Consider the following 26245-nt stretch of genomic DNA (forward strand, 5'->3'; position numbering starts at 1 on the left):
TTAAGTTCACTATTTCTGGCTACAATAATTTCTGTTTTGTCATATAAACACAGCATAAAAAGAAACCAGTTGGTAGAGCATGGCGCTTGTAACGCCAGGGTAGTGGGTTTGATTCCCGGGACCACCCATACGTAGAATGTATGCACACATGATTGTAAGTCGCTTTGGATAAAAGCGTCTGCTAAATGGCATATATTATTATTATTATTATTATTAACTGCGTTTATTTTCAGCAAACTTAAACATGTGTAAATATTTGTATGAACATAACAAGATTCAACAACTTAGACATAAACTTAACAAGTTCCACAGACATGTGACTAACAGAAATTGAATAATGTGTCCCTGAGGAGGGGGGGGTCAAAAAAAAAAAAAAAGTAACAGTCACTAGTATCTGGTGTGGCCACCAGCTGCATTAAGTACTGCAGTGCATCTCCTCCTCATGGACTGCACCAGATTTGCCAGTTCTTGCTTTGAGATGTTACCCCACTCATCTACCAAGGCACCTGCAAGTTCCCGGACATTTCTGGGGGGAATGGCCCTAGCCCTCACCCTCCAACCCAACAGGTCCCAGATGCGCTCAATGGGATTGAGATCCGGGCTCTTCGCTGGTGTCACGGTCGTCATAATGAGTGGACCAAGATGCAGTGTGATATGGTTCCATCCTCTTTATTACGACGTGAAACTCAAAGAAAACAATAAATGCACAAAACAAAACGTGAAGCTGTTATAGTGCTAACAGGCAACTATACAAAGTCATGATCCCACAAAACACAAAGGGGAAATGGCTGCCTAAATATGATCCCCAATCAGAGACAACGATAAACCGCTGCCTCTGATTGGGAACCATACCAGGCCAACATATAAATATAATTACCTAGATGACCCACTCTAGTCACATCCCAACCTAACCAACATAGAAAATAAAAAGCTCTCTATGGTCAGGGCGTGACAGCTGGCCATGGCAGAACACTGACATTCCTGTCTTGCAGTTAATCACGCACAGAACGAGCAGTATGGCTGGTGGCATTGTCATGCTGGAGGGTCATGTCAGGATGAGCCTGCAGGAAGGGTACCACATGAGGGAGGAGGATGTCTTCCCTGTAACGCACAGTGTTGAGATTGCCTGCAATGACAAAAAGCTCATTCCGATGATGCTGTGACACACCGCCCCAGACCATGACGGACCCTCCACCTCCAAATCGATCCCGCTCCAGAGTACAGGCCTTGCTGATTCCTTCGTGATAAACGCGAATCCGACCATCACCCCTGGTGTGACAAAACCGCGACTCGTCAATGAAGAGCACTTTTTGCCAGTCCTGTCTGGTCCAGCAAAGGTGGGATTGTGCCCGTAGGCGACGTTGTTGCTGGTGATGTCTGGTGAGGACCTGCCTTACAACAGGCCTACATGCCCTCAGTCCAGCCTCTCTCAGCCTATTGCGGACAGTCTGAGCACTGATGGAGGGATTGTGTGTTCCTGGTGTAACTCGGGCAGTTGTTGTTGCCATCCTGTATCTGTCCCGCAGGTGTGATGTTCGGATGTACCGATCCTGTGCAGGTGTTGTTACACGTGGTCTGCCACTACGAGCATGATCAGCCATCCTGTCTCCCTGTAGTGCTGTCTTAGGCGTGTCACAGTAATGACATTGCAATTTATTGCCCTGGCCACAGATGTGCAGGGACCCTGGGCATCCTAATTTTGGTGTTTTTCAGAGTCAGTAGAAAGGCCTGTTTAGTGTCCTAAGTTTTAATAACTGTGACCTTCATTGCCTACCTGTCTGTAAGCTGTTAGTGTATTAACGACCGTTCCACAGGTGCATGTTCGTTAATTGTTTATGGTTCAGGAAACAGGAAACAGTGTTTAAACCCTTTACAATGAAGATCTGTGAAGTTATTTTGATTTTTACGAATTATCTTTGAAAGACAGGGTCCTGAAAAAGGGATGTTTATTTTTTTTAAATCTCATTAGTTATAATGAGTTTATATCTCATTATACAAGATATTAGAGCGGTGTCCAGATTGTTTTTCAGTGTGTAAACAGGTCTGTCCTTTTGCGGACCGGCCCACAATTCCATGGTAACTCCTTGGAGAAACGGTGTCATCTCTCTCCATCCTGCTGAGCAGTGTCTGCTGTAGTACATTACAGTACACTATATGCAGCACTGTCAACCACCAGAAGTGTGGTTAGAATACACTCACAAACAGTTGTAAGCCCTGAAGCTGCATCAGTTTCACACTGTGTTGTTAGCCAGTAGATGTTTTTTTGTGACCTAAAATATATTTTCTAATGAAGATAAACAGACAACTTGGATTGGTTTACTTAGAAAATGTTTTATCATAAAATAAAATTTCCTGCATAGAATATTGCATGTAGGTCTTTATTAAGTAAAGCACTTGAAACATTTGAAACAAACAGAAACAGATTTACAGAGTTAGAATATCATTATTTATATACATTTAGGCATTTCTAGGCTTGTTTTGACTTCCCTATCAACTTTCTCACGAGTCTTTTCTTCTTCCGTGGTATTGGGTTTACACTGGGAGACTCTACTTCCTCTTTTTCCTCTTTCTTCTGTGGTACAGTTTCAGCCGTCGTCAGCTCCACCTCTACAGGGTAGTGGTCACTGATACTCAAAGCCTGCATCATTTGAGGGAGTGAAATATTTATGTAGTAAGGGATTACCTAAAAACACTATAAAAAAAAAACATCTCAATTGAAAATGTTTTTAGTCCAAGATGGAAAACAGATGTCTGAAAGAGGAAATATGGCGCACCATAGCTTCAGATAAGTGAAAGGCTTTGTGGTAGTTGAAGGGCTTGGCTGAGTTGGGGACCATCGCCTCCAACATGTCATCCCCGTACATCACAATCCTGATAGGAAGCAAAGGAAACAAAAATATTCCACAATGGCTAAAGAAATGACATGATGATATGTGTCTTCAGAGGTCCTGTTTGCAATATTGAACATATATGTTTATAAAACTTTGCTTAACAATGAACCATTTCTATTAATTTCATAGGGTTCTTTTGGATAACATTTTTGAGAAACGATTATATTGAGGACCATGTTTGATGTATTTGATCCAATTCATAACCTTTTTGTCGTACACCTTGAGTCTATAACCTATTTGGAGTAGGTCTACCTGTCGTAGGTGTGGTCGTTGCTTGTGTTGGCTGTGGTGTCCACATCATCTCCAATCACCCAGTGGAACTTCTTGTCACTACGGATACGGATATTTGTCATGCCTTTCTTGGTGACATAACTTCCGTCCGCATTGAAATCGCCCAGGATCATGATGTTCTGCCAGAGACACAAACAGTGACACCACATTAAAGTATTTCTATGAAGAAAAAAAAATACATTTTTTTAAAAGGAAAACAATAAAGAATATACAAAGAAATTAAAAAATATATATTTAAAAAAAAATTACTTCTATAATTCGCTTGATTTTAAGCTAAATGCTGTCAACAATGATGTAATGTTGTGATATAAAAAGTGGATAACACTGTAAGGTACACGTTAGCTATTCATTTGTATAAGTGTGTATATAAGTAGCCAATAAGGCCTTTATTATGTCTTATTAGTCATATATTATATCCTAATTAAGGGTTTTCTTAATCAAACATCAAGCTTACTTAATAACCTCATCGTTGGTTCCTCTCTAGGTTTCTTCCTAGGTTTTGGCCTTTCTAGGGAGTTTTTCCTAGCCACCGTGCTTCTACACCTGCATTGCTTGCTGTTTGGGGTTTCAGGCTGGGTTTCTGTACAGCACTTTGAGATATCAGCTGATGTACGAAGGGCTTTATAAATACATTTGATTTGATTTGATTTGACGGTATTTAATAAAGTGCAAATTACACAAGAAACAGACTCTTAGTGAGCGTTCTCAATGTGGAACTAATAAGGTACCTCAATATGTGTTCCCTGTTCTAAAGCGTTATCTTTCGTTACACTTTAGAATACGGAACACATTTTATGTTCTATGTCCTTAGTAGTCCCACATTGAGACAACTTACTAAGAATATTGTTCCTGTGTAGCTTGCTCTTTATTAAACACTAATATGTCTTTATTATGGCTAAAAATGAGGTTTTAAAAGGGTTTTCCAGTAGCACATGACAATATTTGAATAAGTATTTGAATAAATAAACTACAAATGAGTGGAAACTATTTGAACCTTAAAGTGTCAGTGAACCTTAACTTTCAGAATAAGAAGTGTGTGTACCCAGGTGAGCATTTAGTGAGTAAACCTACATCAGTCTTCCATTTCCTCTTCACTACTTTAACCACGTCGTACAGCTCATCCAATTCCTTCACAGAGTCTTCAGGCTTGGTGTGCACCGGGATCAACACGAGGTCTTTCAGCACTATAGGATATAAAGCAATCAGGTCATATCCTGAAAGGAATTGTTCTAGAACCCAACTCCAGGTCTACTGTGAACAGTCTGGAGTAGGTACCGTAGTAGGGGTTATCTACTGTGAACAGTCTTAGGAGTAATTCATGATCACATCACCTGATCAGAAAGGAAAAAGAACCTCTGCCAGAGTTAAATGTGTTAGGTTCTAATTCTCGGAGTAATAAACTCCACGGACATTATGAAAGCTTAACCAAGTTAATTCTCCCAGAGGATGAATACGTTCAGACAAAACATGTTTCCACCAACACAGTATATATATACTCCAGTTTAGATGCTCTCCTCCTTCTCTCCAACACTTTAGATCTGTTATGGTTCGACAGGAAGAGGAAGTGATAGGGTTAAACCATTCCTCCTCCCTTAAGGTGACCTGACCTGACCTCAACCCCCTTGATGCCTAATCCAAAACTCTCCACCTGTATCCCCTATAACAATCCTGTGACTTCCTCCCGTCCACTCAGCACATCCCAAAGCCATCTGGCTCCTACAGATAACCATTAACGTCTGATGTACCAACCAGTCTCTATCACCCCTCAGATACTATAGTATTACTACAACCAGTCTCTATCACTCCTCAGATACTATAGTATTACTACAACCAGTCTCTATCACTCCTCAGATACTATAGTATTACTACAACCAGTCTCTATCACCCCTCAGATACTATAGTATTACTGATGTACCAACCAGTCTCTATCACCCCTCAGATACTATAGTATTACTACAACCAGTCTCTATCACCCCTCAGATACTATAGTATTACTACAACCAGTCTCTATCACCCCTCAGATACTATAGTATTACTACAACCAGTCTCTATCACCCCTCAGATACTATAGTATTACTGATGTACCAACCAGTCTCTATCACCCCTCAGATACTATAGTATTACTACAACCAGTCTCTATCACCCCTCAGATACTATAGTATTACTACAACCAGTCTCTATCACCCCTCAGATACTATAGTATTACTGATGAACCAACCAGTCTCTATCACCCCTCAGATACTATAGTATTACTGATGAACCAACCAGTCTCTATCACCCCTCAGATACTATAGTATTACTACAACCAGTCTCTATCACCCCTCAGATACTATAGTATTACTACAACCAGTCTCTATCACCCTCAGATACTATAGTATTACTACAACCAGTCTCTATCACCCCTCAGATACTATAGTATTACTACAACCAGTCTCTATCACCCTCAGATACTATAGTATTACTGATGTACCAACCAGTCTCTATCACCCCTCAGATACTATAGTATTACTACAACCAGTCTCTATCACCCCTCAGATACTATAGTATTACTACAACCAGTCTCTATCACCCCTCAGATACTATAGTATTACTGATGTACCAACCAGTCTCTATCACCCCTCAGATACTATAGTATTACTGATGAACCAACCAGTCTCTATCACTCCTCAGATACTATAGTAATACTACAACCAGTCTCTATCACCCCTCAGATACTATAATATTACTACAACCAGTCTCTATCACCCCTCAGATACTATAGTATTACTACAACCAGTCTCTATCACCCCTCAGATACTATAGTATTACTGATGAACCAACCAGTCTCTATCACCCCTCAGACACTATAGTATTACTACAACCAGTCTCTATCACCCCTCAGATACTATAGTATTACAACAACCAGTCTCTATCACTCCTCAGATACTATAGTATTACTACAACCAGTCTCTATCACCCCTCAGATACTATAGTATTACTACAACCAGTCTCTATCACCCCTCAGATACTATAGTAATACTACAACCAGTCTCTATCACCCCTCAGATACTATAGTATTACTACAACCAGTCTCTATCACCCCTCAGATACTATAGTATTACTACAACCAGTCTCTATCACCCCTCAGATACTATAGTATTACTGATGAACCAACCAGTCTCTATCACCCCTCAGATACTATAGTATTACTGATGAACCAACCAGTCTCTATCACCCCTCAGATACTATAGTATTACTGATGAACCAACCAGTCTCTATCACCCCTCAGATACTATAGTATTACTGATGAACCAACCAGTCTCTATCACCCCTCAGATACTATAGTATTACTACAACCAGTCTCTATCACCCCTCAGATACTATAGTATTACTACAACCAGTCTCTATCACCCCTCAGATACTATAGTATTACTACAACCAGTCTCTATCACCCCTCAGATACTATAGTATTACTACAACCAGTCTCTATCACCCCTCAGATACTATAGTATTACTGATGTACCAACCAGTCTCTATCACCCCTCAGATACTATAGTATTACTACAACCAGTCTCTATCACCCCTCAGATACTATAGTATTACTACAACCAGTCTCTATCACCCCTCAGATACTATAGTATTACTGATGTACCAACCAGTCTCTATCACCCCTCAGATACTATAGTATTACTGATGAACCAACCAGTCTCTATCACTCCTCAGATACTATAGTAATACTACAACCAGTCTCTATCACCCCTCAGATACTATAATATTACTACAACCAGTCTCTATCACCCCTCAGATACTATAGTATTACTACAACCAGTCTCTATCACCCCTCAGATACTATAGTATTACTGATGAACCAACCAGTCTCTATCACCCCTCAGACACTATAGTATTACTACAACCAGTCTCTATCACCCCTCAGATACTATAGTATTACAACAACCAGTCTCTATCACTCCTCAGATACTATAGTATTACTACAACCAGTCTCTATCACCCCTCAGATACTATAGTATTACTACAACCAGTCTCTATCACCCCTCAGATACTATAGTAATACTACAACCAGTCTCTATCACCCCTCAGATACTATAGTATTACTACAACCAGTCTCTATCACCCCTCAGATACTATAGTATTACTACAACCAGTCTCTATCACCCCTCAGATACTATAGTATTACTACAACCAGTCTCTATCACCCCTCAGATACTATAGTATTACTGATGAACCAACCAGTCTCTATCACCCCTCAGATACTATAGTATTACTACAACCAGTCTCTATCACTCCTCAGATACTATAGTATTACTACAACCAGTCTCTATCACACCTCAGATACTATAGTATTACTGATGTTCCAACCAGTCTCTATCACCCCTCAGATACTATAGTATTACTACAACCAGTCTCTATCACTCCTCAGATACTATAGTATTACTACAACCAGTCTCTATCACCCCTCAGATACTATAGTATTACTACAACCAGTCTCTATCACTCCTCAGATACTATAGTATTACTACAACCAGTCTCTATCACCCCTCAGATACTATAGTATTACTGATGTTCCAACCAGTCTCTATCACTCCTCAGATACTATAGTATTACTACAACCAGTCTCTATCACCCCTCAGATACTATAGTATTACTACAACCAGTCTCTATCACCCCTCAGATACTATAGTATTACTGATGTTCCAACCAGTCTCTATCACCCCTCAGATACTATAGTATTACTACAACCAGTCTCTATCACTCCTCAGATACTATAGTATTACTACAACCAGTCTCTATCACCCCTCAGATACTATAGTATTACTACAACCAGTCTCTATCACCCCTCAGATACTATAGTATTACTACAACCATAGTATTGCTATAATAGGATAAATATACAAATAGGAACTAAAGAGGATGGTAAATAAATAATAACATACGTGAAGACATGACTATAATACTACCTGTATTGAGACAGGTGAAACAGAGCTCTCTAGTGAAGACATTACTATAATACTACCTGTATTGAGACAGGTGAAACAGAGCTCTCTAGTGAAGACATGACTATAATACTACCTGTATTGAGACAGGTGAAACAGGGCTCTCTAGTGAAGACATGACTATAATACTACCTGTATTGAGACAGGTGAAACAGGGCTCTCTAGTGAAGACATGACTATAATACTACCTGTATTGAGACAGGTGAAACAGGGCTCTCTAGTGAAGACATTACTATAATACTACCTGTATTGAGACAGGTGAAACAGGGCTCTCTAGTGAAGACATTACTATAATACTACCTGTATTGAGACAGGTGAAACAGGGCTCTCTAGTGAAGACATTACTATAATACTACCTGTATTGAGACAGGTGAAACAGAGCTCTCTAGTGAAGACATTACTATAATACTACCTGTATTGAGACAGGTGAAACAGGGCTCTCTAGTGAAGACATTACTATAATACTACCTGTATTGAGACAGGTGAAACAGAGCTCTCTAGTGAAGACATTACTATAATACTACCTGTATTGAGACAGGTGAAACAGAGCTCTCTAGTGAAGACATTACTATAATACTACCTGTATTGAGACAGGTGAAACAGAGCTCTCTAGTGAAGACATGACTATAATACTACCTGTATTGAGACAGGTGAAACAGGGCTCTCTAGTGAAGACATTACTATAATACTACCTGTATTGAGACAGGTGAAACATGGCTCTCTAGTGAAGACATTACTATAATACTACCTGTATTGAGACAGGTGAAACAGAGCTCTCTAGTGAAGACATTACTATAATACTACCTGTATTGAGACAGGTGAAACAGAGCTCTCTAGTGAAGACATTACTATAATACTACCTGTATTGAGACAGGTGAAACAGAGCTCTCTAGTGAAGACATGACTATAATACTACCTGTATTGAGACAGGTGAAACAGGGCTCTCTAGTGAAGACATGACTATAATACTACCTGTATTGAGACAGGTGAAACAGGGCTCTCTAGTGAAGACATTACTATAATACTACCTGTATTGAGACAGGTGAAACAGAGCTCTCTAGTGAAGACATTACTATAATACTACCTGTATTGAGACAGGTGAAACAGGGCTCTCTAGTGAAGACATTACTATAATACTACCTGTATTGAGACAGGTGAAACAGAGCTCTCTAGTGAAGACATTACTATAATACGACCTGTATTGAGACAGGTGAAACAGGGCTCTCTAGTGAAGACATTACTATAATGCTACCTGTATTGAGACAGGTGAAACAGAGCTCTCTAGTGAAGACATTACTATAATGCTACCTGTATTGAGACAGGTGAAACATGGCTCTCTAGTGAAGACATTACTATAATACTACCTGTATTGAGACAGGTGAAACAGGGCTCTCTAGTGAAGACATTACTATAATACTACCTGTATTGCGACAGGTGAAGCGGAGGATGTAAGGCTCTCTAGCGAAGGCGTCCTCGTCTCCCACCTGGTTGTCCTTATACTGATAGCTGTCAGTCAGCTTCACATGGTCCTCTCTGGCACCAACAATACATGAGGCATCTGTCAATTTACAGCTTATCACGTTCATCTTCAGGGCCCGTATTCACAGTGTCCCTGAGTAGGAATACTGATCTAGGATCAGGTCTCCTACACGTGTTCACGTTCATCTACAGGGCTCGTATTCACAGTGTCCCTGAGTGGGAATATTGATCTAGGATCAGGTCTCCTACACGTGTTCACGTTCATCTACAGGGCCCGTATTCACAGTGTCCCTGAGTAGGAATATTGATCTAGGATCAGGTCTCTGAGTAGGAATATTGATCTACACTCCTACACGTGTTCACGTTCATCTACAGGGCCCGTATTCACAGTGTCCCTGAGTAGGAATATTGATCTAGGATATTCTAGGATCAGTGTCCCTACAGGGCCCGTATTCACAGTGTCCCTGAGTAGGAATATTGATCTAGGATCAGGTCTCCTACACGTGTTCACGTTCATCTACAGGGCCCGTATTCACAGTGTCCCTGAGTAGGAATATTGATCTAGGATCAGGTCTCCTAAACGTGTTCACGTTCATCTACAGGGCCCGTATTCATAGTGTCCCTGAGTAGGAATATTGATCTAGGATCAGGTCTCCTAAACGTGTTCACGTTCATCTACAGGGCCCGTATTCATAGTGTCCCTGAGTAGGAAAACTGATCTAGGATCAGGTCTCCTACACGTGTTCACGTTCATCTACAGGGCTCGTATTCACAGTGTCCCTGAGTGGGAAAACTGATCTAGGATCAGGTCCCCATTGCTGTTTATGTAAACTTCTTCATTATTATCTAAAATGATCAGTTAATTTCAGATCTTAGATAAGCCTCAATGTAAGTGAAATCGGATTTTGTTGTCTTTTATTTTTATTTTCTCATACTCATAATTCTCATCCTCCTACATTCTCATTTACAGCAATGACCTGGGGAATAGTTACAGGGGAGACGAGGGGGGGGGGGGTGAATGAGCCAATTGTAAGCTTGTCTAACAACACATTGTGTCAGTACCTGTAGAGGAAAACAAACTGTTCCTTGTAGGTGTCACGCCCCAGTCTGGTACTCTTCACCATGGTGTAAGGATGCTTCTTGTTGGCCCTGCCAAAAGGATATAACACATATTATAAACTGGGTGGTTCCAACCCTGAATGCTGATTGGCCGACGGCCGTGGTATATCTGACCGTATATCATTGGTATGACAAAGCATTTATTTTTACTGCTGTAATTAAGTTGGTAACCAGTTTATAATAGCAATAAGACACCTCGGGGGTTTGTGGTATATGGGCAATATACCATGGCTAAGGGCTGTGTCCAGGCACTCTGCGTTGTGTTATACATAAGAACAGCCCTTAGTAGTGGTATATTGGCCATATACCACAAACCCCCTTGTGCCTTATTGCTTAAATGCCTTTTTCTTCAGTGGCATGGATTACAACAGTAAGGTATTAATCACTGTATTATATAGATGTGGATATATGACATGTATACAGGAGAATTGCTAGGGATCCAGGTATTATTGTATGTTTTAGGTCAGAGATGGAGAAAATACCTTGTGTCATTCAGCTCTTTAAGGAACGTTGTCATGGCCTGGCCAGTCCTATCAACCACTTCTAGGATCAAGAAGACACTGTAGCGGGACACAATCTGGCCATATGGAATAGAATGGAACGGGAATGAATTAAATAGAATATACTGACAGACTCAATGTTAAATATTAAGTATGAATAGAGAATGTATTTCCAGAACAATGAGAGAATAAGCACCTTGATGAGATATTTCATGACGTTTTTATCAGCCACTTATCACTTATCACTTATCACTTATCAGCCACTTATCACTTATCACTTATCACTTATCACTTATCACTTATCAGCCACTTATCACTTATCACTTATCACTTATCAGCCACTTATCACTTATCACTTATCACTTATCAGCCACTTATCACTTATCACTTATCACTTATCACTTATCAGCCACTTATCACTTATCACTTATCACTTATCACTTATCACTTATCAGCCCAATCTTCTGACGTTGAAGGACGCCACCTTCATGATTGCTTCGGGTAATAGAGCAGTTATGATACATCTTAGTAGTTGGTATAGAGTCTTGTCTATAAACTGTCTGTATTATATCAGGGTGGCAGGGTAGCCTAGTGGTTAGAGCGTTGGACTAGTAACCGGAAGGTTGTAAGTTCAAATCCCCGAGCTGACATGGTACAAATCTGTTGTTCTGCCCCTGAACAAGACAGTTAACCCACTGTTCCCAGGCCATCATTGAAAATAAGAATTTGTTATTTTTACCTTTAGTTAAATAAAGGTAAAAAATATATATGTCAGCCAAGATGATTTGTAAAAAAAAAACAGACATGTCACACAATTTTTTTTATTTTTTATTAGTGCAGTATATGTTTCCGTTCTCGTTACAAAAAGAGTTGAGACTTCCTGACGTTTTAGGGTAGAAATGATCTGCTAGAAATGATTTGCTATTATAGACCCCACAAAGTGTTCATCGGAGTCCGGTTCAGTCCTGGTCATTTCATTCAGCTGTAAATTGCCAATAGATATCAGATCAAAAGGCTTTAACGACAGAAAGGAGAACACTAGCCTTGCAGACTGTCTGACCTCAAGAAGAGCGGAAGCCTCAAAACATCTGACATGTGTACACAGTAGCTTCCTGTGCACAGTAGCTTCCTGTGCACAGTAGCTTCCTGTACACAGTAGCTTCCTGTACACAGTAGCTTCCTGTACACAGTAGCTTCCTGTACACAGTAGCTTCCTGTACACAGTAGCTTCCTGTCTCACAGTAGCTTCCTGTGCACAGTAGCTTCCTGTGCACAGTAGCTTCCTGTACACAGTAGCTTCCTGTACACAGTAGCTTCCTGTACACAGTAGCTTCCTGTACACAGTAGCTTCCTGTACACAGTAGCTTCCTGTGCACAGTAGCTTCCTGTGCACAGTAGCTTCCACAGTGTGCACAGTAGCTTCCTGTGCACAGTAGCTTCCTGTGCACAGTAGCTTCCTGTGCACAGTAGCTTCCTGTACACAGTAGCTTCCTGTGCACAGTAGCTTCCTGTGCACAGTAGCTTCCTGTACACAGTAGCTTCCTGTCTCACAGTAGCTTCCTGTACACAGTAGCTTCCTGTACACAGTAGCTTCCTGTACACAGTAGCTTCCTGTACACAGTAGCTTCCTGTGCACAGTAGCTTCCTGTGCACAGTAGCTTCCTGTACACAGTAGCTTCCTGTACACAGTAGCTTCCTGTGCACAGTAGCTTCCTGTACACAGTAGCTTCCTGTACACAGTAGCTTCCTGTACACAGTAGCTTCCTGTGCACAGTAGCTTCCTGTACACAGTAGCTTCCTGTGCACAGTAGCTTCCTGTGCACAGTAGCTTCCTGTACACAGTAGCTTCCTGTACACAGTAGCTTCCTGTACACAGTAGCTTCCTGTACACAGTAGCTTCCTGTCTCACAGTAGCTTCCTGTCTCACAGTAGCTTCCTGTCTCACAGTAGCTTCCTGTACACAGTAGCTTCCTGTACACAGTAGCTTCCTGTGCACAGTAGCTTCCTGTGCACAGTAGCTTCCTGTACACAGTAGCTTCCTGTACACAGTAGCTTCCTGTACACAGTAGCTTCCTGTGCACAGTAGCTTCCTGTCTCACAGTAGCTTCCTGTACACAGTAGCTTCCTGTACACAGTAGCTTCCTGTCTCACAGTAGCTTCCTGTCTCACAGTAGCTTCCTGTACACAGTAGCTTCCTGTACACAGTAGCTTCCTGTACACAGTAGCTTCCTGTGCACAGTAGCTTCCTGTGCACAGTAGCTTCCTGTCTCACAACAGTTTTTCACACAAATCAAATCAAATCAAATTTTATTTGTCACATACACATGGTTAGCAGATGTTAATGCGAGTGTAGCGAAATGCTTGTGCTTCTAGTTCCGACAATGCAGTGATAACCAACAAGTAATCTAACTAACAATTCCAAAACTACTGTCTTATACACAGTGTAAGGGGATAAGGAATATGTACATAAGGATATATGAATGAGTGATGGTACAGAGCAGCATACAGTAGATGGTATCGAGTACAGTATATACATATGAGATGAGTGTGTAGACAAAGTAAACAAAGTGGCATAGTTAAAGTGGCTAGTGATACATGTGTTACATAAGGATGCAGTCGATGATGTAGAGTACAGTATATACATATGCATATGAGATGAATAATGTAGGGTAAGTAACATTATATAAGGTAGCATTGTTTAAAGTGGCTAGTGATATATTTACATCATTTCCCATCAATTCCCATTATTAAAATGGCTGGAGTTGGGTCAGTGTCAATGACAGTGTGTTGGCAGCAGCCACTCAATGTTAGTGGTGGCTGTTTAACAGTCTGATGGCCTTGAGATAGAAGCTGTTTTTCAGTCTCTCGGTCCCAGCTTTGATGCACCTGTACTGACCTCGCCTTCTGGATGATAGCGGGGTGAACAGGCAGTGGTTCGGGTGGTTGATGTCCTTGATGATCTTTATGGCCTTCCTGTAACAACGGGTGGTGTAGGTGTCCTGGAGGGCAGGTAGTTTGCCACCGGTGATGCGTTGTGCAGTCCTCACTACCCTCTGGAGAGCCTTACGGTTGAGGGCGGAGCAGTTGCCGTACCAGGCGGTGATACAGCCCGCCAGGATGCTCTCGATTGTGCATCTGTAGAAGTTTGTGAGTGCTTTTGGTGACAAGCCGAATTTCTTCAGCCTCCTGAGGTTGAATAGGCGCTGCTGCGCCTTCTTCACGACGCTGTCAGTGTGAGTGGACCAATTCAGTTTGTCTGTGATGTGTATGCCGAGGAACTTAAAACTAGCTACCCTCTCCACTACTGTTCCATCGATGTGGATAGGGGGTGTTCCCTCTGCTGTTTCCTGAAGTCCACAATCATCTCCTTAGTTTTGTTGACGTTGAGTGTGAGGTTATTTTCCTGACACCACACTCCGAGGGCCCTCACCTCCTCCCTGTAGGCAGTCTCGTCGTTGTTGGTAATCAAGCCTACCACTGTTGTGTCGTCCGCAAACTTGATGATTGAGTTGGAGCGTGCGTGGCCACGCAGTCGTGGGTGAACAGGGAGTACAGGAGAGGGCTCAGAACGCACCCTTGTGGGGCCCCGTGTTGAGGATCAGCGGGGAGGAGATGTTGTTGCCTACCCTCACCACCTGGGGGCGGCCCGTCAGGAAGTCCAGTACCCAGTTGCACAGGGCGGGGTCGAGACCCAGGGTCTCGAGCTTGATGACGAGCTTGGAGGGTACTATGGTGTTGAATGCCGAGCTGTAGTCGATGAACAGCATTCTCACATAGGTATTCCTCTTGTCCAGGTGGGTTAGGGCAGTGTGCAGTGTGGTTGAGATTGCATCGTCTGTGGACCTATTTGGGCGGTAAGCAAATTGGAGTGGGTCTAGGGTGTCAGGTAGGGTGGAGGTGATATGGTCCTTGACTAGTCTCTCAAAGCACTTCATGATGACGGAAGTGAGTGCTACGGGGCGGTAGTCGTTTAGCTCAGTTACCTTAGCTTTCTTGGGAACAGGAACAATGGTGGCCCTCTTGAAGCATGTGGGAACAGCAGACTGGTATAGGGATTGATTGAATATGTCCGTAAACACACCGGCCAGCTGGTCTGCGCATGCTCTGAGGGCGCGGCTCGGGATGCCATCTGGGCCTGCAGCCTTGCGAGGGTTAACACGTTTAAATGTCTTACTCACCTCGGCTGCAGTGAAGGAGAGACTGCATGTTTCCGTTGCAGGCCGTGTCAGTGGCACTGTATTGTCCTCAAATCGGGCAAAAAAGTTATTTAGTCTGCCTGGGAGCAAGACATCCTGGTCCGTGACTGGGCTGGATTTCATCTTGTAGTCCGTGATTGACTGTAGACCCTGCCACATGCCTCTTGTGTCTGAGCCATTGAATTGAGATTCCACTTTGTCTCTGTACTGACGCTTAGCTTGTTTGATAGCCTTACGGAGGGAATAGCTGCACTGTTTGTATTCAGTCATGTTGCCAGACACCTTGCCCTGATTAAAAGCAGTGGTTCGCGCTTTCAGTTTCACGCGAATGCTGCCATCAATCCACGGTTTCTGGTTAGGGAATGTTTTTATCGTTGCTATGGGAACGACATCTTCGACGCACGTTCTTATGAACTCGCACACCGAATCAGCGTATTCGTCAATATTCCCATCTGACGCAATACGAAACATGTCCCAGTCCACGTGATGGAAGCAGTCTTGGAGTGTGGAGTCAGCTTGTTCTGACCAGCGTTGGACAGACCTCAGCGTGGGAGCCTCTTGTTTTAATTTCTGTCTGTAGACAGGGATCAGCAAAATGGAGTCGTGGTCAGCTTTTCCGAAAGGGGGGCGGGGCAGGGCCTTATATGCGTCGCGGAAGTTAGAGTAAAGAACATCAACATGACATTTTATGCAAATCTCTTTTCCTCAGTTTTGTTTTTGTTGGTACAAAATAATGATATAATAATAATAATATATGCCATTTAGCAGACGCTCAATTTTATGACATTTACTCAAAGAATATTATTGAATAAGGTTGATTGATAATAGTTCCATATTTAGTCTATTTGAACCGTATATTACTTTTTCATTATTCAAATTCATTACCGTGGTATGATGATGTACCCAGGAGTTGAAGGATGCTCTGATGCCTTAAGTAAACAGCAGAAATCCTCTTCAGAGAGAGCGTTGTATGGCCTGAACTGCACTTACATAACCCTCTCTCTCCCTGTATGCCTAGGTTGTGACTAAAACTTTATAACACAGCACTTCCTGTATCTGAAGAACAGTTTGCGGTGTGGAAGTTGTCTATGTGTTTGCATATTTTCTTCCCATGTCCTTGTCACAGGACACCGTGCTGTCTGATTCATAATCATACGCAACTTCTTCCACGACCCATTGGTCTGACTCTGACCAAACGCCACAGCTCATTGACAAATCAATACTTATCAATATCAATATACTAATCAATATCAACACTTTCTGCCTAATCTGCTCGGTTGTGAAATATGTAAACATATGACTTAGTTACTTAGAGACCAGGTTCTATATAGTGCACCGAAAACGTATTTGAGATAGTGACCATGTTATTATTGGATCTAGAGTTACCTATAGTGTTGGGAACCTGTCATCTGGTCCCAATGTATCCAGAGCCCCTTATTTCGACTATTTATTAGGGAGTGCCCCCCCCCCCCCCCCCCACAAACCTATGCTGTAGCCGGTCAGAGTCTATATGTGTTAGAGGGGCCACTTACACCACCAGAACAAACTAAACCACAAGGCCCCCCATTTGTTTGGGCCCCTCTGGTTATCAGGGCACGTTTCCAACATGTCATGAACAGGATTGGCCTTCCATGCGCAATTCTTTTTTTTTTTTTTACAATAAATGCAAACTGGGCCTAAAAAAAATATTATTTTGTAATGTTTGTGTGTTCTTTTGTAATTTTAGTGAAAGAAAAAAAGCTTGAGGCCTTTCCTGACTTTTACGGTTTATACACTATAGTACACAGCAGAGACATCTAGAGATGTCAACTCTGACAGCATAGCCCCGGGGCTACAGAATACTGTATAACCACAGTATGTATCTGGAATAGGTATTTCTCATCAGTCATCATGGGTAGTCTATGAGTAGCTCAGAAGTTACTGTAAATCTGAGTGGTGGTGGCAGGCCTGCAAGACCATTTGGCTTTTGAGAGGGGCCCAATCTGCTAGGGCACCAACGCCATCTGCTAGGGCACCAACCCCATCTGCTAGGGCACCAATGCCATCTGCTAGGGCACCAACGCCATCTGCTAGGGCACCAACACCATCTGCTAGGGCACCAATGCCATCTGCCAGGGCACCAACGCCATCTGCTAGGGCACCAATGCTATCTGCTAGGGCCCCAACACCATCTGCTAGGGCCCCAACACCATCTGCTAGGGCACCAATGCCATCTGCTAGGACACCAACACCATCTGCTAGGGCACCAACACCTTCTGCTAGGGCACCAATGCCATCTGCTAGGGCACCAATGCCATCTGCTAGGGCACCAACACCATCTGCTAGGGCACCAACACCATCTGCTAGGGCACCAATGCCATCTGCTAGGGCACCAACACCATCTGCTAGGGCACCAACACCTTCTGCTAGGGCACCAACGCCATCTGCTAGGGCACCAATGCCATCTGCTAGGGCACCAATGCCATCTGCTAGGGCACTAACGCCATCTGCTAGGGCACCAATGCCATCTGCTAGGGCACCAATGCCATCTGCTAGGGCACCAATGCCATCTGCTTGGGCACCAACACCATCTGCTAGGGCACCAACGCCATCTGCTTGGGCACCAACACCATCTGCTAGGGCACCAATGCCATCTACTAGGGCACCAACGCCATCTGCTAGGGCACCAATGCCATCTGCTAGGGCACCAATGCCATCTGCTAGGGCACCAACACCATCTGCTAGGGCACCAACACCATCTGCTAGGGCACCAATGCCATCTGCTAGGGCACCAACACCATCTGCTAGGGCACCAACACCTTCTGCTAGGGCACCAACGCCATCTGCTAGGGCACCAATGCCATCTGCTAGGGCACCAATGCCATCTGCTTGGGCACCAACGCCATCTGCTAGGGCACCAATGCCATCTGCTAGGGCACCAACGCCATCTGCTAGGGCACCAATGCCATCTGCTAGGGCACCAATGCCATCTGCTAGGGCACCAATGCCATCTGCTTGGGCACCAACACCATCTGCTAGGGCATCTGCTAGGGCACCGCCATCTGCTTGGGCACCAACACCATCTCTGCTAGGGCACCAACGCCATCTGCTAGGGCACCAACGCCATCTGCTAGGGCACCAACACCATCTGCTAGGGCACCAACCATCTGCTAGGGCACCAATACCATCTGCTAGGGCACCAATACCATCTGCTAGGGCACCAATACCATCTGCTAGGGCACCAATGCTATTTACCAAAATAGCTAATTAAATTGATTTGATAACCGAACAGCACCAATAAATAATCAGCCTACATGCCACATTTTAGGTAACAGCCTATGCGTATTGGCTATAGTCTTTCAATACTATCACTCATTGAGTAACTCAAGTTGAAGGCCGACCGGGGTACCGCAGCCTGCCATTAGCAACTAAATTATCCTTATAACTTCTTCTGTGTGGTATTTTTAAATGATCACTTCAAGCACACACATCTAGTTTATTAGAAGCAATATATCTGGTTTATTAGAAGCAATATATCTGGTTTATTAGAAGCAATATATCTGGTTTATTAGAAGCAATATATCTGGTTTATTAGAAGCAATATATCTGGTTTATTAGAAGCAATATATCTGGTTTATTAGAAGCAATATATCTGGTTTATTAGAAGCAATATATCTGGTTTATTAGAAGCAATATATCTGGTTTATTAGAAGCAATATATCTGGTTTATTAGAAGCAATATATCTGGTTTATTAGAAGCAATATATCTGGTTTATTAGAAGCAATATATCTGGTTTATTAGAAGCAATATATCTGGTTTATTAGAAGCAATATATCTGGTTTATTAGAAGCAATATATCTGGTTTATTAGAAGCAATATATCTGGTTTATTAGAAGCAATATATCTGGTTTATTAGAAGCAATATATCTGGTTTATTAGAAGCAATATATCTGGTTTATTAGAAGCAATATATCTGGTTTATTAGAAGCAATATATCTGGTTTATTAGAAGCAATATATCTGGTTTATTAGAAGCAATATATCTGGTTTATTAGAAGCAATATATCTGGTTTATTAGAAGCAATATATCTGGTTTATTAGAAGCAATATATCTGGTTTATTAGAAGCAATAAATCTGGTTTATTAGAAGCAATATATCTGGTTTATTAGAAGCAATAAATCTGGTTTATTAGAAGCAATATATCTGGTTTATTAGAAGCAATATATCTGGTTTATTAGAAGCAATATATCTGGTTTATTATTATTACTCCGCAACGCAGAGTTCCTGGATACAGCCCTTAGCCGTGGTATATTGGCCATATATCACAAACCCCCGAGGTGACTTATTGCTATTATAAACTGGTTACCAACTTAATCAGAGCAGTAAACATAAATGCTTTGTCACACCAGTGATATACGGTCTGATAAAGGAAAAATCCTGGCCCTTACATGATAATAATGATTAATTTACAAGTGTGTCATTTGATCTTGTGTTCTTGTCCAAATAGGTCCAGTAAGAAGCAACACTACACTGAAAATCAGCACTCGTCTGGGAAGAAACAGATACAAGGACCAGGGTGTTTCTGTACAGGTACAACGTTACCCTCATAAAGCTCTTTTACATTGTGATCTGATAAATATATAATACAAGGAACAGGGTGTTTCTGTACAGGTACAACGTTACCCTCATAAAGCTCTTTTACATTGTGATCTGATAAATATATATATATATATAATGCAGGACTAATGCTATTAAATGTGTTGCATTGTTTGTGCTGAAAAGGGATGATTTTGTGGACTTGGTTGGCGCCTGGCAATGAGTACAACCAGGCTGAAGATGTGGATGCCTTCGCCAGGGACACGTCCATTCTCCGCTTTAAATGTCTCAATATTGGTAAGGGGCACAGGAGCACTGGAATTTAACGTGATCCATTCACATGCCATTTGATTTAGCAAATCATATGTGAATATTAAACAGACAGCCAGGTGGAAATTAAAGCAGAGAATAAAAGTCCATCCATAAACAGATGTAATAAATGACTTCTCATCTCTTCCTGGGTTTCTCAAAGCTAGAGGTTCTGATCGCAGTGCACACCAAACCTGAGGACTCAACAGGAGCTGGATGAGCTTTATGATGTCTTCCTGGGTTTCTCAAAGCTAGAGGTTCTGATCACAGTGCACACCAAGCCTGAGGACTCAACAGGAGCTAGGTGAGCTTTATGATGTCTTCCTGGGTTTCTCAAAGCTAGAGGTTCTGATCGCAGTGCACACCAAGCCTGAGGACTCAACAGGAGCTAGATGAGCTTTATGATGTCTTCCTGGGTTTCTCAAAGCTAGAGGTTCTGATCACAGTGCACACCAAGCCTGAGGACTCAACAGGAGCTAGATCAGCTTTATGTCTTCATGGAAGTGAAAAATAAATGGAACTGATGTAAGTTCTGAGATAAGCCATTGACAGAGCTTAACACCACCCTTGGATTTAGAAAGTAGACCTACATATGAGCCTTCAACAAGTAAAATACAAAACCAGCCACATCTTGATTTTCAAGATAACTCTTGTGTGAGAATAACATTGATTTATGAACAACCTGCTCTCATAAAAACCCTGTCCTCATTCCTGACGACAAGTGAATACATTCGTTGTGTAATGTTTCTCTTGTACCAGAACTTAATGATCTTTCTTTACTTTTAACGCAGACGGGTCCTACGTTTCTAACACGAAAATCGCTGCAGTGACATGTCCACCGGCTGACTAAAGATGACTGATACCACAGCGAACACAGGCAACGAGAACACTTGACAGGTGGCTCGCTGATTAAAGATGACTGATACCACAGCGAACACAGGCAACGAGAACACTTGACGTGTACATTTTTTTTTGGGGGTGTTGTTAAAATGTCATAAGGTATTATAAAACACATTTACTTGTGTAATATGACTGCTGACTTGTTCTGATCCAGAGATTACATGCTTTACACCATCGTGCCAAACTATTCTACTTTCAAAAGGCATATATGTATGTTCTAAAGAAGATGGATGTACACACGCCAGACAAACACAAGCAAAGTTTAATCCTGGCAGATGGTTTGATTAACAATATTATAATCTATATGAAATTAACACTTTAGTAGCCTACAGTGACCATCTGTCTACGCTGGAAATACATATAAAAGGTGAAACCTCTGGCTTACATCTCCACATCGATCATTCTTTATCCCTGAAGCTGAGGGACCATTAATTACCCTGTTGAGGTACAGCTGAAAGGACTGACACCAACTAAATACAGCAAGCAGCATTATTGCGCTTTATTCTGAATCTCCCAAACTTTCCTCTTAAGGAAAATCTAAATGGGTTAAACAAGCAACATCTTTTAAACACACATCACTTCACACATTCAAATCCAGGTGTCAAAATCTGAATAAAATTAATTGTAGATAAGAAAACGAATTTTCTGGAACTGTGAAACAGTTCATGGACAAAATTGGACTGTATGAAGAGAATTTAGGGAACGGAAGAGAGAACCTCAACGAGAGAAGCTGAATTTACAGATACAGATGCTAAAGATGCAGGTGGCCATGCTTGAATGAAGTGAAACTGATTACATTTGACTATAATACACTATATTTGTGCTACACATTGTAACGGGGCCGTCACAACATCATGTTGGTATGTGTAGTGTAGCTATTGATCTAATGATGATGTGTTTCCTGACTGAATCTCAAAGATTACAGAGGAGTGTAAATACAACAGTAGTTACAAGACTTTAATAGTACAGAACTTTTTCCTTTACAAGAACACACTGGAAATTATTTTTAAAAAGGGTCATTTCATGTATTTGACTCAATTTTCTTCAATGGACCCAAACAAGAAAAAAAAATATGGGGGTGGGGGGGCTGTGATTCAGCAAATGAGTGCACGATCTTCTAACGCCAAATCACTTCTTTCCAGACTTCTTGATTCCGCCACCAGCTGAAACAAAATGGAGAAGTTGAGAAAACCATCTGAAATATGTATAACGTTTTGTAGAAAACTAATGTAGTGAGGCACTAATGTATAGCCTCAGACACCTGTGGCAAGCAGAGTACATTGAATCAGGCAATACCCCCCCCCCAAAAAAAGCTAACACTGCCACCTAGTGTTGAGAATCAATAGGCCTATTCTCCTCAGTACTTGAGATACTTTTTTGTTATCCTCTGCAGTATAAAAACAGTTAAACAGTGGCATGGGTAAATAATACGATATATCTGGAGTCCGTGAATGGGTGTTGGGTAGATTTGGGGCAAGTTGAAAGTCCACCCTTTGATTTCATTTTGGGGGTATTGTTCAGTTTCATCAGAAAAAGCGAAGAATCCTGATTAGATTCTTATTGTCAACAAGAACAAATACATTATTCTTTACTCAAAGGTCCTTTTCCTGCTGCTTTCGTCTTCAACGCCTCCAAGGCTTTCTGGTCTTCTTTCTGCTTCTGTTTGAAGGCCATTTCATCCTGGATTTGACAAATCAAATCTGCTCAGGATTACAATGGAAATAACACCGGTCCACATTTTAATGTATTCGAATTTTCAAAAGATCCTGAGCGTTCCTTCAGAATGATACAGGCTACATACAACATTGTGCCAACAACACAATGACTCACATCATCCATCTCCTTAGTCGCTTTCTTGGCAGCTTTTAAAGGCTTCTTCTTACCACCTGTAAGACAAGAACACATTGAATTAATATGAATCAATACCGCATATGAGCGTCACACAAAGCCCAGAAGGTAGCATGCTACGTATAACTAGCTAAACTTGATTAAGACATGTGGGAGAAATGTACACATTACACAGCTAGCTAACCATCTAGCATAACTGTGATGCATTTATTAGCAAGCAGATGTTAGAACGAGCAAGCAACAATATATGAACATATATGGTACATACGAATGCAATACCTGTAAATAGATTGAACTTTCTAGCCTGGCTATCTCTTTGCTTTGGCATGGCTTGACAGGCGCCAGCTATTCAAGCTACAGTATCTAGCTACATTGCAATGCATTGCACGAGTTGTTAGTTAGCTAGTCTGGACAGTCGAAGTCGAAACTTTTCTTCATTCTAGTAGAGGCAATATTACGTTTCCCCTGAAAATAAATATCGAGCTTTATGTCAAAAAAATGTACATGTGTATCTCACCTTCTCTTCCGGACATATTTGATACTTTTCAATAAAATCTCAATTAAACAACTGAGCTAGCGTATTAGCAGTTGCTTACTAATCCGCGCTGTTAGGACCTCACTTCCGCTCTAAACCGGATGCAGGATGTTTGCGATGCGCCTGATCATAAAAGCATCATTCACGTTCCGTAGCCAGCCGATAATTTGCCGAACAATCAACACTTGAAGACAACCGGTACGTGATTATACTTTTTTAAGAGAGATTAATAGCTACGAGTAGAACATGACGTTAATTTAGACTTGGGTTGTTTTAAAGCAAGTTTGCAAACTGTCAGCTGGTAGCTAGCTAGGTAGCTTTGATCGCTAGCCCGTTCTCTATGGTAACTGTCTCAGCCACTACATCATGCATAACATCCAAAATGGCCATAGATTTACAATGAATTGCATAAACATCAGCATTGTAGAGGTCAAATGAACAGTGTTAAAAAATATTTAGGAACATTCATTGATACATCGAACCTCAACAGCCCACCCATATACTGTACTTTGATACAGGGTTTGACTGTACTGTTTTACAGGTGGCAGCTCCAATGTCTTCTGCTGTAGTGTCATAGTGAATATAACCGACTGGCTTCTCAATGAGGTCCGGAGGGAAACCGCTCATACCATGGTGCCATGGAACATCATGTCTCCACCGTTTCCACATCTCTTGGACGGTCAGAGGGACTGTGTATTCCAGCAGGAGCTACAGCACACAACAACAGAAACCACCACAGCCAAAAGATGACCGAGTAGATAAACCTGCTGTGCCTATTCAGGAGCATGCCATAGCTACAATACAGAATCTGACTGACTTGGGGAAGCAGTGGGGGCAGAAGTCTTTGAGCACTGCCTCAAACACAGTTAACTACTGGTGGGAGAGGTACGAGGAGTTTGTAGGCCTGAATGAAGTCAGATCTGCCCAGTCTAAAGTTACAGAGGTAAGACAATAGGCAAGCCAGGTGTATTGAACTGGAGGTTTTGATGCATTTTTCACTGTATCTATCTTGTCTTGCTATCTCTCCACTGAGTTTTCCATGACCTGACCAGGAGAAAACCCTAGTTTGTCTTGGGACCCAGAGTTTGGTCAGATTATGCATCTCTTTCCTGATCTTGTAAATGTTGTCATGTTTGTCTTTAGGCAGAAAAGGCCTTCATGGTGGCCAGAGGGATGGTGCGTGAGGCCCATGGCAGCCTGGAGGCCCTACAGGTCCGGCTGAAGGAGGTGAGAGATCGACTGGATCGGGTCTCACGAGAGGAGGCCCACTACCTGGAGCTGGCCACGCTGGAGCACAAGTTGCTGCAGGTAACAAATGTCAACACAGAATAAAAATGGAACATACACACATCTGTAGTGTTGCACTCCTATTTAAAGGAAGCACACATTCTCACAATGTCTTGACCATAGGAGGAACGTCGCATGCGAACAGCCTACGAAAACGCAGAGGGGGCTGAAAGGGAGAGGTTTGCCTTATTCTCAGCGGGTGTACGTGAGAGCCACGAGAAAGAACGGACACGGACGGAGCGCACCAAGAACTGGTCCGTGATAGGCTCTGTACTCGGTACCTTCATAGGGGTCATGGGTTCTACCTATATCAACAGGGTACGCCTACAGGAGCTGAAGACTTTACTACTAGAGGCCCAGAAAGGACCAGTCAACCTACAGGAAGCTATCAAAGTCCAGGCCAGTATGCATAAGACTCAACAAGAGGAACTGAGAGGCCTTATAGACACCCTGAGGACGACACTACAGCATAGAGCAGCTCAGGCTGAGACAGATGTGAAGAAGCCAGTGACAGGTCCTGTTCCGGTTCCGGAACCCATCGTGGTTCTGCCTCCACCCCAACCCTCTCCAAGTGCCTCTGAGACAGTTCTAAAAGAGATATTGCTCTATAGCCAGAAGGCACAGGTTCTTATAGAAGGAGTCCAGCCCCAGCTTGGGCAGCTTGACCAGGGTGTTGGGAAGGTTGAATCGGAACTCAAGGACGTGAAGAATTTAATTGAGACGTATCATAGAGAAGAGAAGCCACCTGTCGAGATAAGTCAACAAGATTCACAGATGTTTGTATGTGAAACAGAGAGTGTTATGCAAGGAATTGACCAGACGGAGAAAAGACTTGAGGCTCAGATAAACCAGACTACCATGTACAACACTGTTCTGGCTTACGTTGCGCTTGCTGTCACTGTACCTGCTCTGTATATTTTCTTTAGAGGTGTTTGACTGACTAACGTTATGTACTGTAAAAGAGTGTTATTAATCTAACCAGGTCCATCTTGATTTACAAAGAAATAATTACAAATTAATTTTGTGATGTGCTATTCATGTCTTTTATACAGGGAAAATGAACCATGCAATGATGTGAAATCAATGACTGTATGAGAGTATTATAATAATGTTTAAATGCAATACATTATCACATATTTAGAATTACAGTTCTTGATCTATTAAAATGTAATATGTTGTCAAATATTTTATGTTTTGAAAGTAGATTTGTTATATAAATTGTCACAACTAGAAAAAAAGAACATAAAACATGTATTTCACACAAAAATGTGCTCAAGCGTGACAGCGTTGTCCAATTTATTTATCAGTTGGTCCTATGACGGA

The 26245-nt window shown here is 42.1% G+C and overlaps 3 protein-coding genes across 4 annotated transcripts; 1 reads left to right on the forward strand and 2 right to left on the reverse strand.

The window, feature by feature from the left end:
- Positions 1 to 2313: 2313 nt before the first annotated feature.
- Positions 2314 to 16480, reverse strand: LOC124003625 (deoxyribonuclease gamma-like). Of its 2 annotated transcripts, none has more exons than XM_046312037.1 (8): positions 11468 to 11499; positions 11254 to 11348; positions 10715 to 10801; positions 9594 to 9706; positions 4254 to 4366; positions 3144 to 3301; positions 2775 to 2871; positions 2314 to 2638 (listed from the first exon to the last, which is right to left on the reverse strand). In XM_046312037.1, the coding sequence occupies exons 1-8, from the start codon at positions 11483 to 11485 to the stop codon at positions 2468 to 2470; spliced, it is 852 nt and encodes a 283-aa protein (XP_046167993.1). In that variant the 5' UTR covers positions 11486 to 11499; the 3' UTR covers positions 2314 to 2467. The 2 variants fall into 2 exon arrangements, with proteins under 2 accessions (XP_046167993.1, XP_046167994.1); XM_046312038.1 differs by lacking the exon at positions 11468 to 11499 and adding an exon at positions 16353 to 16480 and having other exon boundaries at positions 2336 to 2638.
- A 5715-nt stretch (positions 16481 to 22195) lies between these two features.
- Positions 22196 to 23769, reverse strand: LOC124003907 (translation machinery-associated protein 7). Its single transcript, XM_046312551.1, has 4 exons — positions 23618 to 23769; positions 23083 to 23138; positions 22845 to 22932; positions 22196 to 22415 (listed from the first exon to the last, which is right to left on the reverse strand). The coding sequence occupies exons 1-4, from the start codon at positions 23631 to 23633 to the stop codon at positions 22381 to 22383; spliced, it is 195 nt and encodes a 64-aa protein (XP_046168507.1). The 5' UTR covers positions 23634 to 23769; the 3' UTR covers positions 22196 to 22380.
- LOC124003906 (mitochondrial potassium channel-like) lies at positions 23715 to 26187 on the forward strand. The gene is made up of 4 exons (XM_046312550.1): positions 23715 to 23833; positions 24177 to 24578; positions 24779 to 24943; positions 25046 to 26187. Exons 2-4 carry the CDS (start codon positions 24237 to 24239, stop codon positions 25856 to 25858), a joined length of 1320 nt encoding a protein of 439 aa, XP_046168506.1. The 5' UTR covers positions 23715 to 23833; positions 24177 to 24236; the 3' UTR covers positions 25859 to 26187.
- The last annotated feature ends 58 nt before the right edge of the window (positions 26188 to 26245 follow it).

Source organism: Oncorhynchus gorbuscha, linkage group LG18 (assembly GCF_021184085.1).
Source record: "Oncorhynchus gorbuscha isolate QuinsamMale2020 ecotype Even-year linkage group LG18, OgorEven_v1.0, whole genome shotgun sequence".
In the NCBI taxonomy this organism is placed as follows: Eukaryota; Metazoa; Chordata; class Actinopteri; order Salmoniformes; family Salmonidae; genus Oncorhynchus; species Oncorhynchus gorbuscha.